Source organism: Rousettus aegyptiacus, unplaced genomic scaffold, assembly GCF_014176215.1.
Source record: "Rousettus aegyptiacus isolate mRouAeg1 unplaced genomic scaffold, mRouAeg1.p scaffold_m13_p_11, whole genome shotgun sequence".
In the NCBI taxonomy this organism is placed as follows: domain Eukaryota; kingdom Metazoa; phylum Chordata; class Mammalia; order Chiroptera; family Pteropodidae; genus Rousettus; species Rousettus aegyptiacus.
The window spans coordinates 6308820-6326160 of record NW_023416286.1 but is presented as its reverse complement, the minus strand read 5'-3'; the positions used below and the strand labels follow the sequence as shown (position 1 = coordinate 6326160).

Genomic DNA, 17341 nt, shown 5'->3' with positions numbered 1-17341 from the left:
GAGGGGGACCACCAAAGGCCGCCCAGCTCCCTAGAACAAGCTCCTCAAAGAGGTGACGGGCAAGGTCACCGAGAGCGCAAACGAAACTCTGCTATACAGCGTGGGTTCGCTGTCCGGCTCCTCCCAGACCCAAACGAACTTGCCCGAAGCCCCGCTGGCTGTGCGGAGAACACGGCCGCCTTAGTTCGGTGGAACGAGGGGAGTCCCCGCCTGCTCCGCTCACCCCACGCTCGCCGAACAGGTCCAGGCGGCGGCCCTGGGGCTTGGCATTGAAGGCGGCGCCCACTGGGGACCAGCTGGTGCTGACACCTCGGGCCCGGAGCCCGGCTCCGAAGCCGCCCAGGCCCGCTCGCCCGGGCAGCAAAACCGCGGCCCGGGCTCCCAGGCCGCCCAACTTTCCGACGCACAGCATTGTGTACCCGGCGCGGGAACCCAGTGCCGGCTCCGCGGCTCCTGCCGGAAGCACGCGCACCGTGTTTCCAAGGAAGCGTGCCACGCCGCGTCACGTGACGCCCGCGCTTCCGGGTCGGGGCGCGGGGCCCGCCGGACGTGGGCACGTCGGCGTCCGGGGGCAAGAGCGTAACCCCGCCGCCTCCTCGGCAGCCGCTGCGGTCTTGCGCCCCCGTGTGCCTGGAGGTTTCCTTTTCCCCCACGTGACTGCAGCGGGCGGGCCAAGTCTCACCAGCGACGAATTCTTCCAGGAGGTGCAGGGGACCCCCCCACCCCACCCAGAGAAGGCGGCGTACGGGGTCTGAGGGCCTTCCCCGCTGTCACAGGACCAGTGACGCGCCACGACTCAGTCAGCTTCCACTCGAAAAGGTTAAAATTAAATATGCAGTGTCACTGCAGGGGAATCGAGTAAATATCTATTTTGACTTCAAAAATTATAATAATAATGTACAACATAAATTCGAAGAGGGAAGATTTCGCCAAACTTCAGTCAACAGCAAAGCATGAAAAGATTTGGGGGCCGGAAAGGCATTAGGGACTTGTGATTTGGAGTGTGGCATGGTGCTATCTCCAGACACCTGCCCCTTCTTGATCTCTCAGTGGATGGGGCTGCTGAATTACAAACATGAGACTGGCTCCTTGAGAATGGACCTTTCTATGGACGTGAAGCCAGGTGAGAAAGCCCACCTAGGAAAGTAAGGAAGGAGAGCATGGTATGTGTGCATAGCCTTCTGCTAGCTCCTCAAAACATCCTCTGCCCACCTCAGCTTGAAACGGGAACTAGATTCTCAGTGATTCCAATAATCAATGTCTGAATGCAGAGGGCTTTGAGGGTTGTGGTGTTCTGTGAACAAATTAAAGCATAATTCATGTGCCATCCATACCTAAGGTGTGACTTGTACAGAGGAAGGAGAGCCCACACGAACCTTTTTTATTGCATGGTAACTACAGTTAAATTTTCTTAAATGTGGTTTATTTAGAATGTTATCTCACCCGAATGTGTGAGCTTAAAGGAACAGAATTGCCTGCTGGGTTTGAGCAGTTTTAAGAACCTTCTCTAAAGTTCCAGAGAGCCAGAAGTGAAAGCCAAGAGGTATGCATGCTCCCTACAGATAGCTTCTAAATATTCCCCCTTCCTCGCCCCCAAACAATTTAGTTTTAAATGGAGTTTGTTTTCAATTTAGCCTGGTGAGGAAAAGCCCAAGTGATGGAGATTATGAAAATGATGATAAATAATTAAAGTTTAGTTAAGACAATACTATTGTGTACCTCTACAATTCTTTACAACTTCACTATCAATTCTATGTTTCATTGTTTATATATGGTAAATTGTGATTTCCTTTTTGACTGTTTTTTTTTCCTTTATCAAAGATTTAAAGCTATTTAAAATCCCCAAATTCCTAACTCTATGTTGATTAATATCACTTTATTTGTAACTGGTGGATTCTTAGGGGACTTGATGGCAGCCACCCCACATTGCAGACCTAACACCTATATAACGGGTCCTTGCAAAGATGTCAAATATGCCATCTAAAAAAGAAAAATGATCAATATATTTGACAAAAATGCTTAATTTATCATACGGTTTTTTAAAAAGGAGTTTCAAATCCAAGAGCCTTCCTTTATCCCCAAATGGTTTTTATACAAGGGTACCTAACCATTTATAATGAGAACATTTAAGCCTAAGAATGCCCTCAATGAATGATGACTTGTGCCAAGTTAACAAGATGTCTTCTGTCTCGGAGTGCATGTCATCATTAGACTTTTTTAAATTGTGGTCCAGATACACAGACGACCAATGGGAAATAATCCCAAATGGCATACTAGACCGCCAACCCCACTCCATCAATGTTATCTCTTTGAAGATCTTTAAAACATGTTTTACATCTCACCTGCTTCACCTGCTTCACCCTAGACAAGACTCTGTTCTAGAAGAAATATATATATTAAGAAAGGTCACACCTGAGTCCTGTGCCCACCCCACAGAGGAGCGTCACCAACATCTAAAAGCCTGGGCCTGGGAGTGGACATTAGGACATTTTCATCAGGAGAAAGGAAAGTGGTTGGTGCCTGTCTGAACAAGAAATTTCAGCTGTAGGCCTGAAGGTCAAGTTTCCCTTTCCCTCTACAATCTTAGTAAATTCATCCGTATCGTCCACTTCAAACTCTAACTCTGGTGTCTCTGTCCAGTAACCTTTTTCCCTTGCATAGCTCATATAAAATTTTAGACAGTAAATAGTGAAAACTATCCAATGAGATTTGCCCTGCTGGGTTTCAGACTTTTTTGGGACCTATGGTCCCTTTTCTCTTTCATCTTTCTTCCCTTATAAAACAGGGTGGCTGTCCTGTGCCTGTCTCACCATTGGTTTTGGAAGTACATAACTTGCTGTCTGGTTTCACAGGTTCACAGATACAGAATTTTGCCCCAGGATGATTCATTCGCACAATAGATCTCACCCATAATTGACTTAAGTGATTTAGATCGTGAGATCTCTGACTTTGAGTTGATACTTAGATGAGATTTTTGGATTTAGAGTTGATGCTGAAATTGTTCAGATGTTTATGGATGTTGGGATGGGATGAATATGTTTTGCAAATGGGAAGAACTCGAATTTTGGGGATTGAAAAGCAAACTGTTATGGGTTGAGTCGTGTCTACAGAAAAGATATCTCAAAGTCCTAACCCTTCGTATCTGTGATTGTGACCTTATTTTGCAATAGGGTCTTTGCAGATATAATTAGGTTAGGACGAGGTCATACTTAGGCCCATCTCAATTCAATATAATTGGCGTCCTTATAAGAAGAGGGGATTTTGTGTATGGAAGGAAGATGGCCGTGTGAAGTCAGAGGTGAAGCTTGGAGTGAAGCCAGTGCATGTCTGGGACGGCTGGAAGCGGGGAGCATCAGGACAGGATGCTCTCCAAGAGGCTTTGGTGGGAACCTGGCCCTGCCAGCACCTTGATTTTGGGCTTCCAGCCTCCAGAACTGTGAGAATAAATTTTTGTTGTTTGAGCTACCCAGTGTGTGGTATTTTTTATAGCAATTTCAGGAAACTAATACAGATTCAAGTCTGGCAAAAATTTTCTAGACAACTATTTGTTGAATTAAACGGCAAGCAAAACCTAAGTTAGAATATGAGCTCGTCGTCACCAGCTTAAAACTGATATTAGTCACTAAGTGGAAAAAAACATTTTCCTTTTCGTCCTCCCTAATGTCCTCAGAAATACACCTGAGCGATAAATCATATTATGGCTCCTTCGAGTACTAAAATGATAGCAAAACACTCTTCCCACAGGAAATGCAAATAAAAGGATTTTTCAGGTAACAAGAATGATGAAAATATTAAATTGTAATAAAGAATGCAAGTCTTTAAAAATTTACTCTTAGAGAGTGAGTGACATAGAATCTGTTTTAGGAACAACTTTCCAGTTTCCACTTTTTAATGATTATTTAAACAACGAGAGCAATTAATATAGAAAGATTATCTAACCACGCCTCCGCTGAACTCATTCTGATGCATAGCGAGGCAGATTTATTTATAGACGCTTCTGCATCGTTAGTTGCTGAACAAAAGGAAGCCGGTGAAAGTCGTGTCGTCATCCTCATCCGCAAACAAGCCGTTGAACCTCTCCCCGCCTGTCACCTGCATCCACACCTCGTCCCCGAGCTTCAGCTGCAGAATGACGCCCCCGGAGGCCTGGTCCTCGGAGCTCATGTAACTGTCCTTGGTGTGCAGAACCTTTACCCCATTCTTGACCAAAGAGACCTGCACGTTCCTGGAGAACACGGTGATGTGGTAGGTGAAGTAGTAGACGCCGGCAACGTGGCAGGTGAATTTCCCCGTAGCTATGTCGTAGTGGTCGAATTCGTTGTACAGGATCCTGTCAAACTTGACGGGCACGTCCGAGGGCGGGAACTTGCTCAGCACCGTGAGCCCCACGGTGAAAGCGCTTTTCGGCAAGACCGGCGTCTCACCAATTTTCCCTTTTTCTCCGCGATCCCCCTTCCAGCCCCTCAACCCCCGCACTCCTGGCTCACCCTGGGGCCCCAGCGGCCCAGCCTCTCCCTTGGGACCAGGCTTTCCAGGGGGCCCTACGGGGCCCGGTAAACCAGTTGGGCCCGAAGGACCGGTGTTGCCCCTAAGTCCTTCCGGACCAGTGGAACCCACGTCACCTTTGTCCCCCTTTGGCCCTTGAGGGCCCGTCTCTCCCCTGAGCCCTTTCTCCCCCGGGGGACCAACGATTCCCTTGGGCCCGTGTTTGCCTGGCGGTCCTCTCGAGCCTGGATCACCTTTGACGCCTTTTGCTTCAACTTTTCCATCTGCTCCTAAGTAGGGGAGGAGAGAACAGAGGAAGACATGGTTTATGAAACACCGCCTCGTGAAAAGCAACTCTGGTTTTCCGTCATCGAGCCTGCGAGCGCGGTGTAGCAGCGCACAGGCTCGGCGCGTGGTCAGGGCTTGAAAATCCGCTCCTAAATCACACGCACACAAAAATCGCCTTCGACCTCCGCCTACGTTATCAGTTATCACCCCTTACCACCTAGGTCGCTATGAGCGACACACACCTTGGGGATCCCGAAGAACAGCAGAGAGCTGATCAACTCAGGTGACTTTCGGCAAACCGCCCCTCGATTACATGACATCCCCCAAAAAGCGCCTCACGGGACTGAACACCAAACAAACCCTTGTGGGTGGCATCGATGGCTCTCCTGTACCGCCCAGCCTGCGACGTGCCGACCCCATCACACGCTTGGTCATTCACAGGTCCACTCGGCATGTCCCCACCCCCCGCCTGGGCTAGACAGCACTGGTTCTGAGCATGCACCCCGGACTTCAAGGCCAGCGTTGGGCCCCCTCTCCACCGCCATGCCGGGGACATCGGACAAGTCGACAGGTCACCCTCCCCTGTGTTTCCTCCTCTGCGGTGTTGGGATAGTTTTACTGCCCCGTTTGTGGGCCACTGTAGTGAGTCCGTACATGAAAAGCACTTGGAGCGACCTCGCGTGAAGCGAACGCTGTATGTGTTTGCCCATCTGGCCAGTCTCCTGTCCCATCAGTCACAGCTGCCAAGAGTTCGTCCTGCCCTTCAGAGCCACCTTGTCCCTGTAATGTCGCCAGATGCACTGAGCCAAAACGCAGTGTCATTCCTCAATGCTCACACAACAGCTCCGGCTTCGGAAAGCTGCGGCCCACAGGCCAAATCCCGCCTCCCGTCTGGTTCTGTATGGCCCACAGGCTGAGAATGCTTTACATTTTTAAGAGGTCACAAATAATATTCCGCAATGCATGACAGTTATATGAAATTCAGGTTTCGGTTTTCGCAGAGTCCCCTTGGAACACAGCCCCATTTATTGTGTGTATCTATGGCTGCTTTTCGCTACAATAGCAGAATTGAGCGGTTGTGCTGGAGACCGCGTGGCCTGCAAAGCTGAAAATGTTCACTCTCTGGCCCTTTGCAGAAGAGTTTGCCGATCTCTGCGCTGCATCGTGAGCTCCTGGAGGGGAGGAACTGTGTCACCTCTGCCATTGCATCGTCACCTGGCCCAGCCCAAGCAAAGAATGTGTCCTTGGTAAGCATTGACTAACGACTGCTAAATCGTTGATGGCTCCACTTTAGGGGATGGTAAAACGGAACGCAATTCCTCACCTCGTTCTCCTTTCTCTCCACTCATTCCGTCCTTCCCTGAATCGCCGGGGCGGCCTGGTTCTCCTAGGTGGAAAAGAAGGGAATAGGAGTGAAATTCCAATTTTCCTGATGTTCCTAGACATCGGTCCCAACCAGTGGTGTAGACCGGACAGTCCGGGGGCCACCCCCAGACGGACACTCATGCTCTCCCCACAGAAGTGCAGGTGGAGGCAGGCAGGTGTGAGCAAACGGCGAGGGGGCCGAGCTGTGCAGGAGAAGGGAATTATGAAAGGAACTGGGTGGACCTCCCACGCGGCCGGCTCCGAGAAGGCGGGACAAGAACGAAGTGTGCGCACAGACAGACAATCACGACTGCGTTTTCTCACACGGTGGGGGCTCAGGACGTGACCGGATGTCAGAAGCCCTGGGCGACTTCCTTACCTCCGCTCCTTTTCTATCATCCTTGCAGAGAGCGGGGTGGAAGGTTTTCTAGCCCACTATGAAAACACAGGTGACTATGGTTACACAGCACAATTTGGGATGGAAGGGAGGGTCTGGAAGGGTCTCTCTAGCACAGCTGCCCAAATGGTGAGGCGTGAGGAATGCCCACCACCTCTGGGGTCTGGCAGGGCACAGGTGCCCAGCCGTGGGCGGGCTAGGGGGGTGCCTGCGGGGGTGCCGGGCCGGAGGTGTTCAGTCAGGGCCTGCCCAGGAAAACTGCTGCGGAGGCAAGGGGACCCTGACAGCGAGGGAGTGCGTGAAAAATCGGAGAGCTTTCAGATGCAGTGAGGCAGTGAATGCATTGGCCGCTCCAAGGAACGGTGCAGAAGGGGGTCCACAAAGAACCTCAGAAGAATCTCACGAGACAAAAGCCAGCTTTGGGTCGTCTTCTTCAGAGGGCACCCACGCCAGATTTTAACAGCGCCAGCTAGGTAATACCTCCTTGCGCCCCTTCTCCCCGGCCCCACCCCATCTCGGGAGTCAAGCGTGGTGGCCCTTTCGGTGAGGAGGGACAGTGGACGTGAAAGGTGGAGAAATCATGAAGACACAGGTGTAACCTGAGCACATAACCCTGTGGTGTCTGAGCGCGCGCGCACACACACACACACACACACACACACACACACACACACTGCACGGTCCCAGTGGGAGAGTAGAAACAAGGACTTCATTAAACTGAGGTATTGCCATGAGCCCGGACTGGGCTTTTTACAACCCAGACATGAGGCAGGACTAATGCCTAAGACCAATACGGACTCACTGGAGACGTGATCCAGGAGGAGACCCGCCCAGAGCGGACTTGCAGGGTGACGGGCAAAGAGAAATGACGTTGCTTCCTGGTGACCCTCTCCTCCATCCAGTCCACCCAGTAAACGGGCTAGACTACCAAATGCCACGAGCAGGAAAAGAGAACACCTAGACTTTAATTCATCTGGGCAGCAGACTTCCTGTACTAAGTCACTGAATACTTGTTTCTCCAAATCTTAACAAAGGCTTTTTAAAAAATCCACATTCCAACAGCATTTGCTGGCGAAGCATTCATTTTAGTCCGTCCTGAAAATGCCTTCTGCATATTATTTCAAACATTTTTAAAATAGCCAGAGGAATATCTAATCTTCTGACATGATTAATAAATATCAAAAGTGACTTCTACGTGTTTATCGTTAAGTTTGGCGACGATTTTCCACTATTTAATGTATCGCTGAGAAAAAAAATGACAGCAGTTTGTGTTCACATTTCACACAGTCCTGAAAGACCTTATTAACTGGGATGCTTCTTCCTATAAATGACTGATATCTCCTGGTACAACTTAGAGTTAGGATGAGGTTCGCTTTAATAGATGGAAATATAAATTCCCATGCACAACGCCTTAATAATTTCTAGGTTTTGTCAGACTTCTTGTCCAATCTGACTAGTTCATCAGTGTTTTTTCCCCTAATAACATACTGTTGAAGAGTTTACACTCAGGCTAGAAACGACAGCTGTGCTGTTTGCGAGAGTCTTTTATGTTTCTGCCCGCAACCCTCAGTTTGTTGGCAGGAGTATTTTAGGCATCCATCTATTCTGATAGTTCGATAGTATAGTTGGAACCCCGCCTGGCCTGGGTGCACGTAACTGCCATACCACAGAGCACACTGAGGAGATCTGTGAACGTGTGAGGACCCCTCAGCCAGCCTGATCGCACTGTGGGGCTCCTGCTCTTCCCACAGGACATATATCAGGCCTCAAATGACACTTGTCCTTCTGCGAACAGTCTGAGCGAGGCCGACCATGCCAGTGAAGCGAGTCGTCATCTTTTTGCAGGTGGGGGTGGGGGGGTGGGGTCTTGACTTGGATTTGTAAAAAAGCTAACATCTGTGAAGTACAATAAAGTGAAGTAAGAAAAAAAAGAGGCATGCCTATATTAAATATTTTCAAAGCTCGATTTTTTTCTTCACTTAAAAATCTTTTTAAATGTCAGTAGACGTTCCGGTGTTTTCTTCCCGCATCCAGATGGTTCATTCGGCTTATGGTCAGACCAGGGCTCAAGAACTCCGTTCAAAAACCAAGCCGATAGGTTGGTGTTATGAAAATCGCTCCCACATCCAGGCTTTTGCAAATTTCCTTTCTTGGGGCCGGATCCTGTCCCCCAAACCCCAAACCCTGGGGGAAGGCCCCAACATATGACATAGATCCCCGAGGAGCAGCTTTGGTGTGGCTTCAGGCGATCATCCATTTTCGTATTCTCTGTCACTCTACGTCACCTGCCTCACAGCATGGCGAGCATCAGCTCTTACGTGCACTGCAGCTGGGTGCTCTGTGGCAAACACCTAGCAACTGGATCTCTCTAGAGGCCCCATCTGCCACTGATTCGTCGTACCTGTCACCTGAGGCAGGAAGATCTAGGACACGATATACACCTGAAAATGGCCCTGTGGTAGCAAAGCCGACGACTGAGAACAGGTTTCTCCACTAGATGAGAAAGTCCATGAGGATGGGGGTCCTCTCGGCCTTGTACTGTCCCCCAGCACCGAGGGGCAGGCTCGCAGTGTTTGCTGGACTGTGGGTGAATGGTTGATGGGAGGATGACCGCATAGGTGATGAATGAATGAATGAATGAATGAATGAGGTTTAAAAAAATGGAGGAATACATGGAAGGGCCGCGGACGCCACCAGGTGGTGAGTACCTGTGTCCCCTTTGTCACCCTTTGCTCCATCTCGTCCATCTCTTCCGGGCAAGCCATTGTGACCGGGGTTCCCGGGGACGCCGGGGTGCCCTTGCCTGCACGTGTCCTGGGAGTTCACGTTCCCTGCGCAGGCTGCAGTGGCAAGCAGGAGCCACCAGATCCTCATGGTTCAGGTGACAGAGCTGAGCGGAAAGAGAGAAACACAGACCCAGAAGGTGAAACCGTTGCCTCTGCTCCTTGCTGTGGGAAATAGACCCACCCAGGCGAAACCTGGGTGGAGTGTTCAAGCTGGTGGCAGACCAAGCTGCTTACATCAGAAGGACATTGTCCTTGGAAGGGACACGTGTGACCGGGACCACTTTTAAAGGTGAGCAAGCAAGGAGAAAGCCAAGCGCCAAGTCAGGACACTTGCATTTATCAGTTCGCTTTGGGCAAACCACATTTTTGGAGCTCACCGATCTCACAGAGCTGCTGTAAAATCCAAATTTGATCGCCAAGTGCATGAAAGCACACTGTAAATAGTAAAGCAAGCATAGACTTAGTATCGGATCCGGCCATCCCGCCTCTGGGGATTGTATGCAAAAGAACTGAGAGCCAGGCCTCAAAGAAGTATGGCCACACACAGGTTCATAGCCACATTATTCACGACGGCCCGAAGGGGGAAGCCACACACGTGTCCACTGACAGGTGAGCGGATGGACACAATGTGGTCTATCATTGCCATGGAATATCAGCCACACTTAAAAACAAAGACAATTCCCACACACGCTACAACACGGCTGAACCTCGAAGACATATGCTCTGTGAAAAGAAGCGAGTCACAAAAGGGCAAATGTTTCGCGATTCCGCCCGTGTGTGTGGTACCTGGACTAGTCCCGGTCACAGGGACAGCGTGGAATGGTGGGCACCTGGGGCCGTGCGGAGGGGCGGAGGGGGTCAGTGTCCAGTGGGGTCAGAGCTCCCGTTTGGGGGGGCTGAAAACGGCACGACAATGTGGATGTGCTTGACGCAGCGACCTGGGCACTTAAAAGTGATTGAAACGGTAAACTGTGTTATGTATGTTTTACCACGGTAAAAAAAAAAAAAAAATTAATTAGTTTACAAATAGTAAAGCTTTCAAGCCACCCTACTACGATTTTTCGAGTTCGGGTTTTGTTTTCACGGGAGGGCACCGTGGAGAAAGGCGGCGCACGTGCACATGTGGAGCGGCACGGGGTTCGAGAAGCACACCTGTAAGTCCTCCCTGCGAGTCATCGATTTGCTCTCCGACCTCATCAGTAGCTAAGACAATGCTGGCATGTGAGGTCAGGGCTGAGAGCTAGGGAGGGGAGCAGTGGATCCGGTGGAATGTTCTAGACAAAGAGAACAGCTCAGGCAAGACGCCGCGGTAGAACCAACACTCGAGATGTGGGGGGCCCCCCTGACCGGGTCAAAGCTCCCCGTGGGGACACAGCACCCTGTCCCTCTCTTTCAGAATACCATGGGTGAGAGGTTACACTTGTTTCTGTAATTATGTAACTAAAAATCTGGCTCCCCATCTGACAGTATTTTCCCCATTATTATATTCCCAGTACTCAATTTAAAGCCTGGAACAGTAGAATGAATAAATATGACTGTATCATGGCAGGTATCTTAGGACTCAAAAAAAAATGACAACATACATTTCGTGCAACTGTTCAGAAACCAGAACCATTGGTGAAGGCACTGGAAGTCTGCACAGCCCTTCGGGGAGATAAAGAGAAAAGACGTCCATATCTAAGGCCAAGTAATCTCACCCTTAAAATTCTTCTTAGTAACTAACCCACAGTTCATGTGCCAAACGCATTAACCCCAGCACTGTCTGTAACAACATTGTGACGTGTAACAACATTGTTTCAGTAAGCAGAATATTACATAACCGCTGGAATAATTACAAAGGAAATTCTTGTAGAAATATGTAAAAGATATATGTCATGTCGAATTTTTTAAAAACAATACTAAGGCACCGTGCACATTACAAATGTACGTATGTAATTATATATGCATGTTGACAAAAACTAGAAGCAAATAGATCTAACTGAATGTGGTTGCTTTGGAATGCTGGGATTCTGGGAGTTTCTCCTTTTTTTAAAAAAAATGCTTTTTTACAGCGTCTGTAAAAATATTTCTAGATACATATTTTTAAAAACCAGATAGTCTCTGTCAATCAAAGGATGATATTGCCACCGTACGGAGGCCTCTAATTGTCACAGGGCTTGAGGCAGAGGGAGTATTTTTGGAAAAGGAAATTAAGGTGTTTCCCTTTGTAGTCACAACCTTACGCCATTTCAGGAAATTGAGTTGCGTTTTCTTAGAGCCAAATCCCATAAATAACCTACGCTGGCCTCACTCGCTTAACTCGGTAGTGACTGGCAGTAAGTAGTCAAATCTAAACTGTGTGGACCAACCTCTGTTAAGGGGTCTGTATCTTTCCCTTTTTAATTTTTTTAAAAATGTGTGTGACAATTCTTCCAATAATGAAAAGGTGAGGAGATCATACTCTTGCGATAAACTCCATGTTCTTCTCCAGCTGTAGAAAAGCTAAGATAAAAGCAAACACTGACCCTTCTCTCACTGTTCTGTGTACTCGATATAGGCAGAGACTGTAGCTTGCTTGCTTAATTAAACTTCATGCCTAGCGTGAAGACCACCTTCGGTGATTGATTTTTGAATAGTTAAAGATACTTGCCACCCACATAAGCAGTGAAGTAAGTTACGGCATCTTATCTAATAATAAAATTTAGTAGAGGGACATGTGGCTTTGCACAAAGAATGCGGTAGAATTTGTATTAATACACTATTTTAAAAAAAAATAAAAAGAAAATTACGTTTGTGCTTCTCACAAAGCCGTGGGTTGGCTCCCACTTAATGAGTTCAACCAGCTCATAACTCGATTTTTAATTTCTACATCTGGCGTCTCCTCAAAATGCATAGAACTAGGTCCCCACCCGTCTCCCACCTTTTCATCTCTCCTGCCTCTCTCCCTTTCTCTCATCTGAATCACCGTGCCCCCCAACCCTTGTCTGTTCTTCATGGAGGCTAAGGGTCACTTATCAGGTACCCACGAGGCTATAGCTTTTTGAAGATAGGGAGTGTATCTCTCTGTTTTCTTATTTTCAGTACATCACAGTCAAATGTTTGTTGAATGGTTGAATGAATAAATGAATGAGAGGAAGGAAGGAAGGAAGGAAGGAAGGAAAAAAGGAAGGAAGGAAGGAAGGAAGGAAACGCAGAAGAAGGAGGAAGCCGGAAAGCCCGCCGCCTCCCCCGCCCCCCCCCGCAAACAAAAAACCCCAAAGAAAAAAAAGAACCGCCCCGAAAAGAAAAAAAAAGAAAAAGGAAGGAGACAGGAAGGAGGACAAGGCTGGTTATCCTGGTTCTACCCATGTACAGATCATCACCTGGGAGGTGACTGGGTATTAAATCTAACCCTTGTCAGCGCTTGTGGTGAGGATTACTAGTTTCTCCCACATCCCTTCTCACCTTCTTGCACAGTCATAAAAATTTTAGCAGGCATGTGGCTGCCCCAAATAGACTCCATTTCCCAGCCTCCCTTGCAGCCCAGATATTTACATGAAACTAGGTTTGGGCCAATGGGAAGTGAGCAAAAGGGGCTTAAGCAACCTGTGGGCCTTAAAGGAAAAGGGCATAACCTCCTTTGCCCCTTCCTCTTTCCGATGTCTGGACCGTGCGTGGGATGGTGAGCCATCTCGGACTCCTCAAAGGAGGGCAGCGCTTTGGGGATAGAAAAATCCTGGTCTCTGATGACTCCACAGACCAGCCCATCTTTGACACGAGACAGTAATATACTACTAACTCGCCTAAGCAACCATTATTTGGGGGCTCTTTTACACACAGTTCAGCCAGCAGCTGCATGACTCATGCAAGTTTCTGCTGTGGAAAGTGTGGGCACTCACTTGCCCACAAAATGAGGAAGGTTTGTGGACTTCTGTAGTCAGTTAGCGCAGTAGTCAGAGGACTCACTGGGTATACGACCCCTCAGGCGACATATTACAAATAACTATCATCACTGCCTCAGGCAGATCAATACAATCCAAAGGAATGCAGAGAGGAGATACCAAACCTTCTGCTGACCACTGAGTTGGGTGGGGGGGGGAGGGCGAGAGGGGGGACCCGGGAAGCTGCTGTGAACTCACACACCTGACACACGGATGCAGTTCGGGGCAAAGGGACACAGACTACAAATGCTTTGGGGTTACTGTGTTTTAGTCCCAAATAAAATACACTTTTAGTGAATGTCTTGTTTCTGGGTTGTTTCTCCTATTCTTGACCTATACTTCTCCTTCAGCGCTGAATTTCTTGATAAAAGAACACGCCATGCCTCCCCTGATTAATTTTCTGCAAGGACGTGATGTCCCGAATTCACAGCCAAGGTCAAGGATTTCTGTTCTTCAAGATTCTTATGCCCCCAAAAGCTAAGAATCAGTGAAGACCTGCCAGAACCCCGCTGAGCAATCTTTCCTGGGTCTCCAAACCTCAGAGACTCTGCTTCCCTGTGCAAGAGATGAACCAGCTGGCAAACATCCCTCCCAGATCTGACGGTCTAAGAATCTACAAATCTCTAAACTGGCTTCACTGGATACATTTTCTTCCATGTGCTCTGTACATTGTACACTTTGGGTATTTCTTCTTCGGCATATGTTGAAGGGCTTTTTATTTATTTATTTTTTTAAAGTACAGTGTAAATTAGTATAGCCATAAATAAAAAAAAAAAAAGGTACACATTAAAATTTGTGCAAAATAATCTACAAGCTTCTCTAGAACGCTCTATCGAAAGGCCTGTTCATTCTTATGGTTGTTCTGCCGTTCTATGCCTCCTCCTGACCAGTTTGTAGAATTCTGGCAGAAGAGACAAGTTCGGCTTTTATCTCCTGTTTAGCCTCTTCGAGAATGAATTTTGGAACTGGCTTACTCCTTTCTTACCCAAAACTCTGGATATCTACCTACTTGGAAAATAATTGAGCAGGATTGTCACACACTGATAATAAAAGAACTGTTTTAGGACTCAGATGCCTTAAATTGAATGTAAAGAAATTGTTTCCTCATGCACTTACCTGACTGGCCCCCGGGGCTGTTGGCTGCGCCCAGGTGCTGTGCAAACCAAACCAGCACTCAAGGACACACTAGATAAAATCACGCCTTCCTGACACACAATTCCCTGGTGAATGTATCTGCAAAACAGCAGGAAGGGCTGGGAACAGAGCGAGACACAAGATGTCTTGGAAGAACTTCAAAAACTCCAACAACACTTAAGTCAGGGAGCATCTTCCGCCAGCGGCCCTCAGCTCAGAAAACTTAGCTCTTCCACCCGCCCGGTACTTTTTGATGAAATGAGAGAAAGGAGTCTGGAGGAAGGAATCCCCACAGCAGGTGGCAGGGGTCTTTTAAAGTGATGTTGTCGTCTTTGCTGGACCAGGTTCCCTGCCCCTGGGGTCAATTCTGGGACAAGAGGACGAAACTGAAGACAACCAACCTATTCAGGCCTCATTCGGATTCCAGACCGTTAGAGCTGATTTCATGTAGCTAGATCTTTCACACTTCTGCGTAATTTAATTGTAGTCGTTCGTGTACGTAAGGATTTAATGCCCATTGTCTACCTGACACAGAGAAAAATATGGTGAAAGTTCCTTTTCAATGCCATGCAAAATTTACCCTTAGCTTTCCAGATCAGCGTCCACTAACATTGACCTCTAGCTTAAGAGGACTAAGGTACCCGACGGCGTCTCAGAGCTGCTGAGAAGAACCGCGTTGGAAGGTGGGGGATGCGGCTGCGGCAAGCCCCACTTAAACCGAGGTGACGCCTCTCCTCTCAGCACGCCTCAGTTTCCCTGTCCGTACAGCGGGCAGAGCGGTGCCAGCACCCCGGGCCGTGGCGGGACTAAATGAGGTCACTGAGGTTTCTCCTCCACCATGCCCTAGCCTGCCCTCTCCATCCCTGACTCCACCAAGACACCCTTAGTCCTTTCTCCAGAGCATCCTCAGTCTGGACCCAGCTGACAATCCCTCCCCACTCCGCCTTGGCCGCCCCCACCCTCCACCTCGCCCGTCTCCCGCATCCCCCTTCTCCATCCCAGGCTTGCTCCCCTTCTCTTCCTCTGTGAATTCTTTGGGTGTCCCTGGTGCTGCCGGCTCAGCTTTGGTCCCGTGGTTCAGAGCCGCCCTTGGCGGTGCCTTGTCCAGTCTGTTCTGCCGGCCCTGGCCTCTCTCCTGGGCTTCGTCCTGCTCCTTTCACTACCTGCCGGCCAGACTCGACTGTCAGGGACAAACGCGGAATTCCTGCCCTCTCCACGCCGCATGTCTGGGAGAGGGCAGGAATTCCGCGTTTATGGCGCTGGTGCCCACCTGTCACCCCAAGGCAGAACCTCTCTCCAGCCAACGTCTGGCTGAGGACGGAGACTTCTTGTCCTGCGGAGCATCCTTCACGTCCAGCCTCCTGTCCCTTCCCATGTCTCTTGGCTGGGTCCCCATCTCCCAGACCAGCTCCTTGCCTCTGGTTTTAAACCCGGCCTTTACCCTGCCCCCCGACTGGGCTCCGATGCAAATTCGGCCACGATGTTCCTTTGCCTCCAAAACTGACTCGCAGCCCCTCGTCACGGTCCGCAGGCCCGTGAGACCCGGCTCCCGGCCTTCCGGTCTCATATGGCTTGCACTGCCCTTCGATGCCACCGGCCCGGCTGGCTCTGTCACACCGTCACCCCTCCAGGATCCTGCCTGGCCTCCTCGGGCCGCCTTCCTGCCCCGATACTCACCAGGGGAAGTGACTCCAGACCCTGAGGTCCCTTCCGAACCTGGGCACGCTCCTGCTGCCGCAGAGTTCACGCCAAATCCTAACTGTACCTCCCGTTTGTCTTGCCTCTTTCTCTGAAAGCTCCGTGGGAGGCTTTGCACCTTTCAGCTTGTCTCCTCAGCCCACAGGGTGGTGGCTCACACCGTTGGGTCGCGACTCTTCTAGAAGTGGCCACAGACCTCCATTTTCACTCCTTCCTATATAGGGTGCTAGCTGGAGCCCCTGGGAGCCACCCTGTGAGAGACAGACTTTGGTTCCCAGCACTTTCACCCCACTCCACCCCTAAGCTAATCCCCATCTTTCAGTCCAGCCCAAGGAGGGGGAGACACTTTGGGAAAGTGGGTGGAAATTATGAGTAAACAAGTGGGGACTGACTAGTTGCCTGGCAGCCTTTATAAGTCAGTTTCTGTTTACAGTCATGGCAAACAATGGGCTATTAACTTAGCTTTTCTGGGCTGTTAATTAAAGGAGGAAATTGTCACCTACCCCACCCCAAAGGGTCAGTGGGCCTAGGGCCACCAGCAGATCTTCTGGAGAAGGGGGCCCAATCTATAGGTGGAGAAAGGTGTGTTCTGTTCACCTACCTTCCACCACCCGTAGCCAAAGCTGCTACTACGAAATAGGACTTCTCTCTGGGTTCTGGCCTTATCAGTCTTATCCTGACGTTTAGTGAATGATTTCAAGTCAGGTGACCCCCATCTGTTCCCCTCAGAGCCTTCTTTCTCCCATATCTATCCAGTGGTTTGATCGAGCTCATTAATGGACGAAATGTTATAACAAAGAAGTCAATCGATGTCCACGCAGGAAATGAGCTGTGAACTCCAGAATTCACCCTTCTGATTCTCTCCGTTTAAAAAAAAAAAAAAAAATACACACACACACACATACACACACACACACATATAAAATCTATCTATCTATCTCTCTATCTATCCATCTATATGTAAAATCTTATTCTAATACTCAAATGCATTAGCAGAACCAGTCTGGCAAATTATTTTTAATATACAGATACAAAACAACAAATATAGATTCACAGCATTTACAAAAATTCATTCAAATAACATTGTTTTTTTTTTTTTTTTTTTTTTACAAAAACTTCATTCAACAAAAATACATATCAAGTTACAGCAATCTTGTACAACATACTTCAGCTGTCAACAGCTAGTCATCAGTTTGGAAGCTGTCACTTGACTTACACAGATAACAACATCTTGAAGTTGATGATTTAAGATGAAAGGAAAAGGTTACCAAAAGCCTTGCAAAGGAGGT

The 17341-nt window shown here is 48.8% G+C and overlaps 2 protein-coding genes across 8 annotated transcripts in view; both read right to left on the bottom strand.

Moving 5' to 3' along the window:
• The window catches only part of LOC107520897 (mitochondrial intermediate peptidase), a 152915-nt gene extending 152419 nt beyond the window's left edge, over window positions 1-496 (bottom strand). Inside the window, exon 1 of one of the 3 annotated variants that reach the window (XM_036228458.1) lies at window positions 224-496. In XM_036228458.1, the coding sequence (XP_036084351.1) occupies window positions 224-412 (189 nt within the window). In that variant the 5' untranslated portion in view covers window positions 413-496. Of the gene's footprint in view, window positions 1-143 lie in introns of all 3 variants that reach the window. The other 2 variants (XM_036228459.1, XM_036228461.1) reach the window with 2 other exon arrangements.
• Window positions 497-3871: 3375 nt separating this feature from the next.
• On the bottom strand, window positions 3872-16929 carry LOC107520888 (C1q and TNF related 9). 5 transcript variants are annotated; one of them, XM_036228462.1, is made up of 5 exons: window positions 16032-16929; window positions 14756-14879; window positions 9244-9425; window positions 6098-6160; window positions 3872-4775 (listed from the first exon to the last, which is right to left on the bottom strand). In XM_036228462.1, the coding sequence occupies exons 3-5, from the start codon at window positions 9407-9409 to the stop codon at window positions 4006-4008; spliced, it is 999 nt and encodes a 332-aa protein (XP_036084355.1). In that variant the 5' UTR covers window positions 9410-9425; window positions 14756-14879; window positions 16032-16929; the 3' UTR covers window positions 3872-4005. The 5 variants fall into 5 exon arrangements, with proteins under 5 accessions (XP_036084355.1, XP_036084356.1, XP_016020606.2 ...); XM_036228463.1 differs by having other exon boundaries at window positions 3872-4769; window positions 14756-16929; XM_016165120.2 differs by lacking the exon at window positions 14756-14879.
• Window positions 16930-17341: the final 412 nt, after the last annotated feature.